The sequence below is a fragment of the Bacillus rossius genome, chromosome 5 (assembly GCF_032445375.1).
Source record: "Bacillus rossius redtenbacheri isolate Brsri chromosome 5, Brsri_v3, whole genome shotgun sequence".
In the NCBI taxonomy this organism is placed as follows: Eukaryota; Metazoa; Arthropoda; class Insecta; order Phasmatodea; family Bacillidae; genus Bacillus; species Bacillus rossius.
Genome location: NC_086333.1, coordinates 66932880 through 66948639, shown reverse-complemented (window position 1 = coordinate 66948639; position 15760 = coordinate 66932880). Strand labels below are relative to the sequence as shown.

Genomic DNA, 15760 nt, shown 5'->3' with positions numbered 1-15760 from the left:
AGTTATCTGATGTGTAAATTTTCTTTTGAAGACGTTTTTAAACGTAATAACCTTTATCTGTTTGTCTGCGTCACCGCGATGTAACGCTTATAAAAATGTAGCCAGCGTTAGTTGGCATCATTCGTGTTTGGTTATGGTTATGTTGCTTCCCGTATAGAGCGCGCGCACGTAGTCGAATATCGATACTGACATCTCGCCGATTGCATCCAATGCGCGCTCTCTGTTGAGAGCCGAGTTAACTACATGTGTTGGCCCGCACTGTTTCATGGTGTGTACACTACGATAGTTATGCGTCAGTTCAGGCTCGCATTCACATTTTGTTTTTCTATTTAAAGTTGAAAAAAAGGTATTTGTTGCAAGACTTATTAATTTAAATTGTTCGGCGTGCTTTTATATACTCCACTTTTTAAATAAATCTACTTTCCATGAATGGGTTTTGTTTTTGTGAATAACTTTACCTAAAATTTTTTTTTTTTTTTTTCATAAACGTTGCACCCCTACTTTTTAAACTTTATTTTAGTATGAAATGTCTGACGATTATGCGATAAAACACGGTAGCAGATTATATAAATAAACTTGCCTTTGTAGGTAGAGTTTTTAGAGAGTGTTAGTCGTTCCCTTCAAGCCGCGTGCTTACCGTGGTTGTTCCGTCCCGCAGCTGGGCATAGTGGACATGTTCGAGGACACGGCCAACTTCTCGGGCATCTCGGCAAAGGAGGGCGATTCCCTGAAGGTGAGCCAAGTGGTGCAGAAGGCGTTCATCGAGGTGAATGAAGAGGGGAGCGAGGCCGCCGCAGCGACCGGTGAGTTTTGCCCCGCCCGCTTCCTGCCGTTTGTCCGCGCTTCAAACTAGCACAGGCAGCACGCCCCGCGATCTGGATGTCGGGTTTACATCGGGTAACATGTCTGCTAGTCACTACAGACGTGAAATTTTAAAAAAAAATAATAATAACCTGGGCCCAGAAATGCTTTTAATTTAATCGTTAAAATTTTCTTTTACCAAGTAATATCGACCACAGATTAAAACATGTTCACTCGTGAGCAAAATTTTAGAAGTTAAAATTTTTTTTTACCACTAAGCATACATTATTTTTTTTTGGTTTGGATTTTTAAAAAAAACTGGCCAATATATCTTGATCTCACACATCATGTTGATTTTTTTTTTTTTTCATCATTACTTTTTTTTAAGGTGTTGTTATAGAATTTTAATTCAATACTTCCCTTGCATTTTTGTATAATATCTTGGGTGTTAAAAGTTGCAAGTGATGATGATTGCGAAGACTTGCGCACCTTTTTACACCCATGATGCCGTGATACTACACTCGGTGTGGCAGACCAACAAATGCAATGGAGTTATCAATTTAAAATTGTAGTAATAGCCATTAATTAAAAGTGAAAACGAAAAACCTTGATGGTGTGTGGGCCCGAGCGTTAAGGATTTCAATTAAGGTTAAAATCAAGACACAGTCTTTGTTACATTGTTTTTGTTTAGTAAATATGTAAATACTTGACATAGTGACTGCAGGTCATCAGAGATAGAAATATAAACTCAAGAATTTACTAGGAGTGATGTAGAGAAACTCTGGAATATCTAAGTTTATTGGCCGGACTGGGATTTGAATTATCTGGCAAAGTTGAATTTTTAACATTTTTGTGCAGTATGGATAAGGAGAACCAAATGCAATAAAAACATGAATAATTTTGGGTGTAAAGGCAGTGCTGTTGGCTACTGCATACATTGGTTTAAAAAAATTTAAGAAAAATGTATGGTTTTTTTTTTTTTTAATTATAAATATTCTGATAATTTTATAAAGCCAGATAAAAATTAATTTTTTTTCTGAAAGAAAATAATCCATATCTCGTAATAGTCAGTAAAATTGACTTCAAACCTAAAATGTTCCAAATTTATATTCCACTAGTGGAACCCAGCAGGAATTTTCCTGCCTACTATTTATATTTATTTTATTTTCAAATAATTGCTAGTACATATTTAATGTTTATTGACAGGTAACAGATAGGATGTCCAATGATAGTTTAATTGCATTTGTTAAAAATGTAATTTTCCTGCAATTAAAAGAATAATAGTTACGTATTCATATAGCACTTACCGTATTTACTCGCATATAGGTCGCGGCAATTTTACCAGTTTTGATGGGGAAAAAATTAAGTGCGACCTATATGTGAAGAAAAATTTTTTAAAATTTTTGAGGAATTTTTTTTGCAATAAAGTAGAATCCCGCCGATGCGACCCCCCCTCTGATCCGTCCATTCCGTTTATACGGCCGTTTTTTGAGAAACCGTGAAAAATTTGAGCAGAGAAAGTCGAAAATTTGAGTAAAATCTGCTGAAAAACAAGTCTGTTACACTTTGTTGGGCGCTACGTGTTCATGTTTATCTTGGCGAGAGCTGTACTGTAAGCAGGCAGGCATACAAAAGATGACTAAAAATAGATACCACCCCTCTAGACTGTCCACGCGGCAGTGTCTAGCCGAGCTCGGCGCGTCCACTATCGGCACGAAAAGCCGTCTCAGCTGTCATGTTATCTTACCCGCCGGCATGAAAAGCCACTGTGGTAGCTTACCTTCCGCGTGAGAAACTGTCAGCATCCTCCTCTCCTCCCACACCACGTGCGGCAAAAGCCAGGTTGTATAGTCCATTCTCGGTAAAATAAATATTTTTATGGGCTTATACGACTGTCCTTCGCCGTTAATAAATACTTTATAAGTTATTATGATACAATTTGTTTATTAGTCACACAGCAGTTTCTGCTGAAAAATCACTAATACCTCAAATTTTATTGATTAGAAAAATTTAGCAGGGCCATAAATATATTTGTTTTACTGCATAGTTACTTTTCCAACTGCATTCCAAGATGTTTTTATTAATTTTTTTTACGCTGCGAAGGGACGTGGAAAAGATAATTGCTTGAGCTGTCAAAATAAACATCGCTGACGGCAAGGGCGGGAGCGCATCCTGTCAGACTGTCGCTGTCATTATCTACTCCAAAAACATGTCACAGCATATCAGGATAGCATTGTTCTTATATCTTAATTAACCAAGCGAATTTTCATAACAATAAATCAAACACACAAAAAAAATTAAAGGCAACAAAGACAACGAAAGATTTAAATGACATCATCGAAGAAGGGGGAAAAAGCTTTTGAAAATGTTCACGCAGTAAACACAAAAAAAATGGTAAACGAAGGGCGATGTTGCACCTGGATGGCAAACAAGTAGAAAAAGGGAAGGGGAGAGGCAATGATTTCCCCAGCCACTATCTTATCTGTGTCGGGAACTTCCTCACGCGTCAGACCAATCACACGTTTAAAACGAAAACCGCTGTAGATATAAAAAATCATAACAGGCCTTTTTTATTCGTAATGAAATTTACTACAACTTTTATTCTGTGCATTTTTTCAATACAAAGCACTGTTTTCGAGTTATAGTCTACAATTAAGACAATTTAAGAAGTTAGGAATCTAACTTGACTTCAATTTTCTATATTCGGTTATTACGAGTACTTGTTACAACGATTTATCACGCCATTATCAGCTCTCGTAGTAGCGGAGTTTTACAGTACCCGTTAACTCTTTCGTGCACGGCGCGCCGGCCATTCGCGTCATTAAATTACTGGTGCGATCTATATGGGGGGAATCTTAAATACCAAATTCAAGACCTCAAATTATGGGTGCGATCTATATGCGATGGCGACCTATATGCGAGTAAATACGGTATATTTTATACTTGCTTACCAATTATTAATCAAAATCACAATCACTATTTGTTATTATTAACTTATCAATTATTACTAATCACAGTTACAATCAGTACTGATATTATTTGTTGCTATGTGTTCTTTGAGTTATAGCAAAATACATATCTTATAAATATTGACATATAAGACTTCCAAAGATAGTTTAGTTGGGTGTGATATAAAAAATATTTAATGTTTATTGAAAGATAAGATGTCCAAAGATAGTTTAATGTCATTTGCCTACAAATAAAAGAATAATAGTTATTCATAGCTGCATTGTACGGTGTAGCAATATATCACAGTTTGGTGGACATAGAGAAATGACACTCAAATACTGTTTGTATGTCTACGACCTATGATTTTCGCTTACCCATAGTGGTCTATTGAACGTTTTAGAAGTTGATCCGCTGCAATGCCATCTAGCGGTGAGTTACAAAAAAAATGGTTAGCATAAAAACCTTATTCTTGAAAAAAACAGTTCAATATGCCAACGACATAGCGATTGGTCAAGTGGTGTCAGTTTATCGATGTCATACATACCAACATTCAATTTTGTATTTATAGATTTTATTCTTCTCATCCATACTGCACGAAAACGTTAAAAATGCTACTTTGCGAGCTAGTTGTGGAAAAAGTGTGCAATACATATATTTTTTTCATTTTGTGAAAGTTCAGCCACTCAATCAAGTAAATATAATAGTTGACCTGGAACGGAACATACATCCTTAACTTGGCAGAAAGTTCATGTCAAGCACCTACACAGTAGCAATTAACTTTACAAGTATCGTTAGCTCGTAATGTACTGAAGCTTCCAGTATTATTTATGCATAACTGTGTACAGTTATCCTACTGTGATGTTATTCCTGCTGAGAATAAAGCCAAGAGGCCAAAACTTAAACTTCTAATGTGCAACTGAAGCGTGCACAATGACTGCACCTGCTGGGCCCATTGAGTGGTTTTGCGAGGTGATATGTGATTGTGATTGTTATTGTACTGGCTCATTTACAGTCTTGTCAGGAACTGTTGTTTTCCCGTGGATACTTCCTATGCAGGCAGTGTGCCTGTGCTAGTTTCTAGCTGGTATCCTAAGTATTCTCTTGGTGCCATATTTCTTTACCTTCATATTGATTGAAGTTTATCCTCCTGAAACAAACACAAGAAACTTAAGATATTACATTGTTGGTAAATTTAAACTGTTATTTAAATGCAAAGCTAATAAATAACATAATTTATATGTAAGTTCATGTTGTATTGGATTCAATTATCATTTAGTTTAAAGTAATCACTTAATTTTTTTAAGTTTGGTCCTCAAACCTGTTACAGAGCGTCAGTACAGTAGACTCCCAATTATCTGGGGTTGAGACTAGCAAGGGGTCTACGAGTAACCAAAAAACACGATTAAAGCAATGTTGAAGGAAATCTGTATATTTAAAAAAAAAATTTTGTCCCGAATATCTAGACAAACAGTGTATAAGTTTGTATGTAATAGGTAATTAAGTTTTTGATGTAATTTATAGAAATATTTTCAGTATACATCAGTAAAACATAGCAGTATTTTAAGTCGATTTAAAATTTTTGTTGGATGTCAAGTACTACCAGTTTGCATTTAGTATGCGACATTACTGTCTAAATAATATGTCAGAAAAAAGTACTGCTGCATTGCGACTGCTGCCTTGAAACTATGAAGGCCAGTTATAGTTGGCGTGAGTCACGAACAACTGTGCCGTGCCGTGCCGTGCCAGTTTTACTTGAGCACGGTTCACAAGGGCACGTGGCACACAAGAGTGCATGGCTTACAAGGTTGCGGTTATAATTTGCTCTAGCAGTTTTGAAGTTCATGATGCATTCTAACACTTACCAACTGTACCAACTATGTATGCACTATGTTTGGCAGCATTTTTCGTCTTGAATCCCAGCATTAATTGCTCTTGGCACATCAACAGATCACAAAAATAAAAATAAAAAAAATAAAATTCTTAAAAATTATTTTTGTGTTTATGGAAGTGAAATATGGCACAATTAACCTGCAAACCAGTAAACCAGATAAACTGCACCCGGATAATCGGGAATCTACTGTAGTTTAAATTTTCTGTTCATTGTGTTTTATGAGTACATTAAAAATTAAATTAATTTTATTATATCTGATATGTGAATCATTTAAAATATAATTTGGTTTTTAGTGTAATAAAGTGGTATTTTTTATTTTGCTTTTCATGTACAGTTTTTGTGCCATCTTAATTTTCCCCTCCAAAAATTTTTTTTTGTTACTTTGAATGTTGTGTTAACAGCACTTTATTGGATAGTAGATACTACGTAAAACACAAAAATTGTTGATACACATACTTGTTGTTCTTTCTGTTGTACTTATACCTCTTTATCCTGCATGTAAAACATTTGTCTCCTGTTGCCATCATGCTTATTAGTGCTGTACTTATCGTGAATGTGATGGGTTGGTATTATTGCTTGCTGATTGATATGGCTTTGATGAGAACCTGGCATTTTCCAAGCATGCTAATAGCTGGTAGCTATGCTTACGGATGTTGAGTTAACGATGTGCAGAATTCATCCATGAAATACAAAATGTTGTCTACGTGGTTATGCATCCTATTCTATACGTTTGCATTTGAAAAGTAAAGAACCAAATGTTAATTTTGTGTGCCAAGTTATCATTTGTCATTTAATTTTAATGTTTGGTACTCTATGCTTTTAAGCTCAGAATTTTTTTGCTGTGTAAGTTAGTTTACAATATTTCAAGTTAAAAAACAATTGTGTGAATGCCAACACAAAAAAATCTTTGGTTGAACAGACTGAAAATTTTACAACTTTCAGATTTTTAATTTATGGTTACAAGTACAGTTAAGGTTTTTTTACCCAGTCTACTTGGTTTATAGACAGTGTTAAACATAAAGACTACAATGTGTTTGATTGACATTGGACTCTTGAGAAGTACGCATTTAGATCAGTATCGCCCAAAATGTGCAACTTTTTTATTTTTAATTTTATTTTTAAGTATGCATTCTGGTTCCACGTTTTCCCTAGCAGTTCCTTGAAATTTGTTCACAACATACCGACCAAATCTTGGCCCCCAGCTAATTCAAAAGTATAAAAATTTCCAAAAAAATTATATTGGCTATAACCATAACAAATGGGAACTAGAGTTATTGAGAAAAAGTAAGTAGGTAGTAAAATATTAAGCATCATAAATGACAATAGTGCACTAATTTATGATTAATTTTTTTCATGTGTCAATATGAAATACAGTTTATTCCATTATTTTTCTTGAATACATTTTATTGCTCAAATATGTTTAGCCAAAAGCATATTTGCAGCATCAGTGTTTGAACAGTCTCCGTTGCTGTCAAAAATTCTAAGAAAATAATTTTTATGATATCTCTCTAAAATCATATACAGTTAGTTATTGTAAGCAGGGGCGCGCAAATGTGTAGGATTCTCAAGGGGTCCGCTGCGAAAATTTGTGTGGGGGGGGGGGGGGGGAGAGAGATATTCAACCAACGTAAGCTATATCTGGATAGGGTGTGTATTCTGCCAAAATTTTGGCCTGTATGTGTACATACAATAAGCAGAAAACTTTTAAATATACAGAAAGTTTTCCATAAAACATAGTTTTGACATTTACGTTTATCTACCCCATTTCACAGCCATGATTTTGCAAGAGGCAAGTGGGTCCCCTCAGTGAGGGGCTTCTTACTTCCGGGGGGGGGGGGGGGGGATCTATGCCCATGTTTACTGTTTGCTGTAAATTTAATTAATTGAATTTGTTTGAATTGAGTAGGTATACTGTTTCAAAATGTTAAAAAAAAATTTCCGCTTTGATTGCATGCACTAATAAAATTCATTTGGCTGTTGTATCTTTCCTTCCTGTTGCATATTGTATTCTGTTCAATCTCAACCCAATACAACAGTTTCAAAGTTAGCGTTCATTTTCTGCCCCTTCAGATCTGTGAATGAACTGCTATTGAGTAATTTTCTATTGGTAGTATTTTTTAATAAACTTAATGTTGACTATATTAGGTAATTGGGGTTTTAAAAATAGCAGCTGTAAGTCATTTTTATTATTTTAAACCATTGACAAACATTCATACTTAATCATGACTAACTATTTGGGAAAAAATAATCTATATAGGTATTATGATTTGCTGACTTGAGCAGCTTTAATTTGCTTTATAATTTTATATTCAACCTGAACAGTTAAGTTAAAACCCATTTCTAAAATATCTCTTCTTTGCAAGATGATTCTGTATTTTTTGTAACTATGTCTAATGAAAGGGAAGCTTTTTCCATAAATGTTACAATCAACTTTACTTTATTAACCAAGTAATTCTGTGCATGGGAAAGGATTACTTCAGACATCATTCTTTATAGATGGCACAAGAAAGAGTGTTGTGAATTCACCATGATTACTTTTTTTTTGTACAAGATAATCTTATATTGTATTAACTGTATTTTAATGTTTTAATACCTAAGTATTATATATATATATATATATATATATATATATATATATATATATATATATATATATATATATATATATATTAGTATTTTTTTATTGGCAAAAACATTTACCCAATTTAAAAAAAAATCAAAGTCTATCTATTTTGTAGGCCACCCTTTTTTTTGGGACCTGAATCATGGGTTTATTTATTCGCTAGAAGTGATAAAAAATTGGAATATTTTTTTTTATACAAATGTGCATTATGTATCTCTCCTACCAGTAATTTATAAGTATGTAGTTACTTCATTATCTGTTTTTTTCTTTTATCTCTTTTGTAAATACATACTTCTTCTGTATGTGTATTACTATTTGTTAGCAGATACATTTTTTTTAAAATTTCAAGCATTCAATTTTTATTAAAAATTATGTTGAAGGATTGCTTTGCCGCACTAATGTTTTCCTTTGGCATTAATTTTATAGGCTGTTTTATTATTTTTCCCCTTCCTTCATCCACCATGACTAGTGTAGTGCTTGAAGCAGGACCTCTTCACAAGTAGTTGCTCGGCACTGAATGGTAACATGCTACCTTCGAGACCTCATCGTTGTTGATTCAGCTCGCCAGAGAGTTTCGCGGCGACTGCCCATGCGTGTTTCTGTGGGTTGTTGCGAGCTGCAAGAACTTTATGTTCCCGGTGAAGACTGGCTGAGTTTGGAGTTGAAGAAGGGAGTGCACGATGAGATCTGAGCATCGTATTTTCCTTTCCGTGGTGCGAGAAGTGTGCGAGCGAGTCTTGTAAAGGTCTGGGGTCGATGGAGTTCGTGTGTCGATGGTTTGTAACCTTGTCCGTAAATGATTATGGATAATGTGCAACCGATTGGTTGTTTGCTTCAAGGAGTTTTCATTTTCAGGGCGTAGATGGGTAATTGCAGTAAAGAAAGTAATGAAAAAAATAACCAGACTGAAGAACTGATCTAAAAAAAAGTCGCAACCAAGCTGCAAAATAGAAGAGTAATGGTTCTGGAATTCATGAAACTTCTGTCAGCCTTTTCCTAACCTGCATTTTATATATATTTTTTTTAATTTTTCACTTCAGTTTTAGGTTGCACATCAAATATAATAATTTGGACTGTCCACTTAAATCCTAAAAATGACTTGTTTACCCATGCATAGATCGCACATTTTATGCATATTTGTGTGTTTTCTATAGGCAACATCTTAAAATGGAAAAAATAATAAAAATAAATTTAACATATATCTTATTATTGGCGGGAACAAAACATTTGACTGTATTGAACACAAAATTGTTGTAATGGTAATTACTGTGCTGTCTAGGTGAGATTCTGATAAAATCCATTCCTTAACAGAATTTTTATATTATTGATAAAATTTCATCATTGCATTGATAACTCATCGTTCATTCGATCTCTATGAATTTTTGTGCATTTGACCTTTGAAACCATGGAGTTATTAGTCTATGGAATGATTTTATGTTCTGAAGTACCTGATATAGTAGCTGTATAAAGGCTAATATGCTATAAATTTGTTTAATAGCTTTAAATAATTCGTTAGGAAGAATCATAAATATGATGCCATGTAGTGAATGTTGCTAAAGAAACATAATACACACACTTGCAAGAAATTAGGGTTATAATTCATTGTAACAAAAAAAATATTTAGCTATGCCAAAGCAAAAAAAAAAAAAATGTTAGAGGTCATTCTCATTTTGACTTCAAGTATTAAAATGGCAAAGATTGTATACACCAACTCCCTTACTTCTTACCTCCATGTAGTATTGGATAACAACACATGTCATTTCCTCTTTTCTATGGTCCAAATAATAATGCTGGCGTGTGAGTTAAGATGGAGAGAGAGAGAGAGAGCGCAAGAGAGATAAATAGAGATAGATATAGAGAAAGTGAAAGAAAGAGAGGCAGTGTGACAGAGTAAGATAGAAAGGGATAGAGAAAATTATAGAGAAATACAGAGTGATGGAGAGATATAGATATACAGAGAGGTATAGAGCTACAGAGATAGTTATATATATATATTAAGAAAATATAACTATATCTACATAGAGGAGATAGATACATAAAGAGATAAAAATAGTGTTAGAGATATAGAGATATATGAATTTACATATGGAGATAGAATGATATGGATATATAAAGTGAGATTTAGAGATATGGAGAGATATAAAAATATATATAGAGTTACAGAGAGATAAAGAGCTGGATAGAGAGAGATGCATTTAAAGGTTGCTAAGCATTCAGATGTACTGCACCTTCTGTCAATAACTGAACAGTAAAGAAAATAAATTGGCTTGGATACGTATTTGATATATTTCAGTTATGTACAATATATATTTTTTTAAGTGGACTTATCTTAATCAGAAATGTCATGAATGTATGCCCTTGAAATATTTTACCTACAGTTACACATTGTTTCCATACACATCCCTCCTGCTTGTAATTTGTAATGGTTTCAGAATCTTTATTTTTTTTTAGTTAATACATTCTTTACACATAATGTAACTGTCACTACCCAAAAAAAAAATTTAAATCTTATTTACTGACTAGATTTAACCACTGTTTAGAATTTTGGCCTTTAACTGAGCTAGAGAGAAGTTCTTCACACTAAAATTATTGACTGCTGAACCTTGCTTTGATTCAGAATTGGCAATGTCCATCCACTGTGACAAGTGCGTAATGTTCGTTACAAGCAACAGCTTCGGTGAAGACTCTTCAGTATAACATGCAAAGAAGTTAGAACTTGGATAAGCAAGAAACATGGAACGCACACGAGCGAGACTGGAAGCGACAGTTTGGGAGACGAGAGCAAACGCTGGCGCAGTAGAGAAATCATGTAGGGAAGGAAAACAAATCTTTATAATGTCAGAATATTTGAAATTAATACCGAACGACTTGTGTGTTAATGAGGTTTGATTGAATAATCAAGTCATTTACCTGTAAATAATAATTTTGTATTTAATTGTAAATCAAGAATTTAATACTTAGTATTTTTATATTTTGGCTTGTCACTTTTTATATAGTAGTTTTATCATTATATCATTACTTTCTTTTGGTGGATTTAATGTTTTTTGAACTTCACTTATCTTACCTATAATGCTACTTTTGGACACAGTACTAGTATTTTCCCTTACCTGCTACTACCACGACTAGTGTAGTGCTTGAAGTAGGGTCTCTTCACATATGCACAGTTTCTCGGCTCTGAATGGTCTAACATGTCTCTGTGCCTTCGTGCTTAGCTGCTGCGGTGCGCCGAAAAAGGTCAGCCCAGATCGCCAAAGAATTCCACGCAGACCGCCCGTGCTTGTTTCTGTTGGTTGTTGCAAGCTGCAAGCAAGTCTTGTTCCTGGGAAGACTGGCCTCCTTAGGAGCTGAGAAGAGTGTGCACGATGAACTCTGAGCATTGTGTGTTGTCTTTCCTGTTCGTGGCGCAATTAAAATGTGGTCTATGGAGTTTGTTGATGTTTGTAAACTTCGTCAGTTGTATGGATAATGTGCTTGGTTAAACGCTTATTTTTATGTTTTTTCATTGCTTTATTAGCTGAATGTTTGAATTTGGTAAAGTCTTTATTGTTTAAAATTTAATTAGTAATGTTGGTTTGATGCGTGTCGGGGTCTAATCGTATCGTAAGGTATGTTTATAATTGATTCCAATGGGTGTCACCACATGAGGGGGCATTTACACCCAGCAGAGGCTATCTCAAGTCATTGTATTTTTCATACATAACAAAGAAAGGAATTGCCATCACTGACATCAATCCCGAAAGGGCGTCCACAGCTTGGTAGCACTTGTCAGGGTCATCCAATGGAACCTCTCAACCTTTAGTGTCTTTATACTTCTCAGTCAGCTGTTATTTTTGTTGATCTTTCTTCCTTTTATTTTTTTTTCCCATTCAGTTGACCCTAAATATTTTGCATTGTGTTGGACTAACATGCGTTTGTTTATTTAAGTAAAGCATTAATAATATTTATTCAACAGATAGCTTCCATACTTATTACACCTTCAGTTGAAAGAAGTTATTGTTTTAGTTTTCAATTATAATTTCTTGTAATTTATTAAAATTATATCATCTTCAAAATTGATTTCATACTGCTAGAAGATTTTTACAAATTTTTCTGGAATGTAATATCTTACATAGTATATTTATATTTAAAAAAAAATAATGTAATTCATCTATTTGGACATTTACACCTAGTATAGTTTAAAATTTAATTTACCTTAACTCTATGGTTGAAACAGTAATTCCTGAAATCAATTTTACGATTTAGCACTTTATGACAATTTTGAGATCTCATATGAAACTTTTGGGTGCATTTTGCAATATTTATGGATGAGTTCTTATGTTATCTATAGAAGATGCTTAATTAGCAAAAAATTACAAAGAACTTTTGAAACATTTTGTTCAAGAAAGGCAGAGATAGCCACTGAAGATTGTGTAATACATAAAATTTAGATTTCTTTAAACTTTGTGACCAGGAAACTAGGTGAAAAAATTAATAAGTAGTGTAAAACTTTAATGAATAGTAAATAAAAATTTAATTCATGAATCGTATTGTGTTTATACACGTACAAAGTTATTCATGAGGGCCGTGTATCTGAGCCCATATCTGTATGTTCAGAAGAGTGTGTCAGGTTGTATTCTGTCACCAACCATGTTCATGGATGTGATTGACGCGGGAATGAGGAATGTGATGCAAATTGCAAAAATGGTATCCGATGGCGATTAGCCGATAGGTTGTTAGATTTGGAATTTGCTGACGATTTGTGTCTCCTGTCTGAGGCACATGGTGAAATGCAAGCAAAGCTTGAAGATCTGGTAGAAGAAGGGCAAAGGTGGGGATAAAAATCAAATCAAAGAAAACCAAGGTCCAAAGGACTAACACTAACAAGTCCTCAGTGGGTGATTCCTTGAAGGATGTGAATGACTTCATTTGGTGTGGTTGGTAAGGACCTAGTAACTGCACGGGATGTTTCGCAACACATTCAGAAAGCAAATGGTGGTTTTGTCCGACTATCCAGCATGGAAGAAAAACAGGATCTCTATTAGAACCAAACTCAGTTTCTTCAAAAGTAGTGTGAAACTTTGGAAGTGACTAAAGTAATTTCCTCCAGGTTGAAGGACTATGAGAGATTCTCGAAATCTGTTGGCCGGAAGTAATCTCCAACCTTGAGCTACGGAGGAGGACGGGAGTGACCAAGATGGCCGTACAGATAAAGCAGCAGAAATGGAACTGGATCGGCCATACGCTGAGCAAGGGAAATGGAGCTATTGAGAGAGAGACGCTGGTCTAGAATCCACAAGCAAGCAATGGAAGAAGGCAAGACCCGAAGAGAGTTGAAGTTGATGACTGAAAACAGGAAAAGATGGAGATGCTCTGTTGATGCCCAATGTCCCACATGGGACAACAGGAATCAAGTCAAAGGAAGTCAGTCAGCAGAACGGGAAATAATGTACAATATTTGTTAACAAGTGATGTGATTATATGGAGGAAAAAGTTAAAGGATGTTACAGGATTGGACAGCTATGTGGTAATAGGATGTGTTCAAAGTGTCTAGTAAAATAGTTTTTATGAAGTAACAAAATATTGTTCTTGTTATAAAATAGTCAAAACTTGTAGGACATAGTGCAGAGCTGCCAACCTCAAATCACACCTATCAGTAATGGCAATTAGGTATATGAAAAAAGTACGCGTAAATCATGCACGATAAATTTTTCCTGGGGCATTATAACACACACTCAAGATAAAACAAGGACAATAATATGCAAAAGAAAAAGAAAAATATGAATACAATGCAAATTAATGAATAAAAAAAATATATTTGAACAATACAATCATCTGAATATGTAAGAAATATTAATAATTTTACTGGATATTTTGAATCTTCAATTCAAAGTTAAACTTTAAAGCAACTGTCTTTTTATTTGCTTTTTTTTATCCTGGTTGGATAAGAAATGTCATGTAAACAAACAAGACAAACACAAGGACTTGTAAACAATAACTGCGTTCGTTACTTTCGTTTCTTCAGATGTAGCGAAAAAACGAAGATATAGTAGATTTATTGCTCGTCACGGCTTTAAAATGTTCTGCATGTTTCTATGATTCAATATGCCGTCTACAGTCATCCCTTCCACCATGTGCAATCGAAAAGTCACACGTGCATACATTACAAAACCGTGGCGTTCCAAACATTTGAAAACGACAAGCATGGCCATTCTTTTGAATATTTAAGTCGAAAGCTCTGAAGACTTGCGTGTTTTTTTTTTTTTTCCAGATACACATTATTCTGTCACACGCTTCATTTCTAAAACCGGCACTGAAGAACACAACACTATCGAAAAACATAAAAAAATTTCACGTCTGTAGACACGACAAAAACACTATTATGAAAAAAAAAATGGCTTTCAAGAAATAAATTAACAACACAGGTTAGCCAAAGTACCGTACAAAAATTATCGTGATTTAAGTAGCCTTCAAACGATAAGTCTGAGAATATGTACTAGTTGTATCGTACAACGGACGTAATACCATCCCATTATTATTTGTAAACACGAGAATTAATTTACTTATTTCGACAGTACATCGTACATGCGCACACTTACTAGTTCCGTTATTTGTGCAACCAAGCGATGTATTCAAACTGCGTTCACGAAACAAGCACAGCAGAAACGGAATTTTCTCCGTTACCTCGCAGCACAAAGCCTCGTTTCCGTAATAAACCAGCGATGTTCCGTAATTCCGTAATTCGGGGTTAAAATCCGTAATAATTACGGAAAATCCGTAATGGTTGGCAGCTCTGCATAGTGTGTGCTTGTGGGAGAAAAATAAGAAACAAAATATGTTGTGTTGGTTTTACCAGTTTTTTAGCCATTATAATTTTCTCATCAAAAATTCAAAATTTTGTTTCATTAAGGCATAGTATATAATTAAGTCAATAGTGAAGTCAATAGTGAATGACTGCTACAAATGGTTTTCCCTATGATATCATAGACATTATTTATTTAGTTCATACATGGGATTGAAATGACTTACAGTAATGGTGCTTACTATAGGATTTTCACATTTTAAATTAAAATCTATAAAACCCAATGATAATTTTGTATCTTCCAAATGTCCTTTGTAACAACCCGAATTGCCCTTGAAAATATTACTTCTTTCTTGTCCTACTTTTATTCCAGTTTTTTTTCATTTGCCTTCATCTTTGTTTAGGCACTGGATACTCATAAAATATAATGAAATTACTGTATTAAAATTTAAAATTTGTTATTATGTCATCGGGTAAAAATTTGAAGCATCCCATGACAAAGAAATTATTTATAAACTTGATTATTACAGTATGATATAGAAAAGATGATTTATAATTTAATTGCTAAAATTAGTTTTCTTTTTCAAAATACAAAACGCTTCAGTGTATTTTATTATTTTAAAAGGCCTTAACACAAAGTGCAGGGTAGGAACTTTATGGTAATGTTAATCTTCACATGCATACAAAGTTGTTACATATATAATTATGAGATGGTTTC

The 15760-nt window shown here is 34.1% G+C and overlaps 1 protein-coding gene across 23 annotated transcripts in view; it reads left to right on the top strand.

The window, feature by feature from the left end:
* The window catches only part of LOC134531945 (leukocyte elastase inhibitor-like), a 140603-nt gene that overhangs the window by 74704 nt on the left and 50139 nt on the right, over nt 1-15760 (top strand). For all 23 annotated transcript variants that reach the window (XM_063368015.1, XM_063368023.1, XM_063368024.1 and 20 more), the window contains exon 7: nt 659-803. In XM_063368015.1, the coding sequence (XP_063224085.1) occupies nt 659-803 (145 nt within the window). The remainder of the gene's footprint in view (nt 1-658; nt 804-15760) is intronic.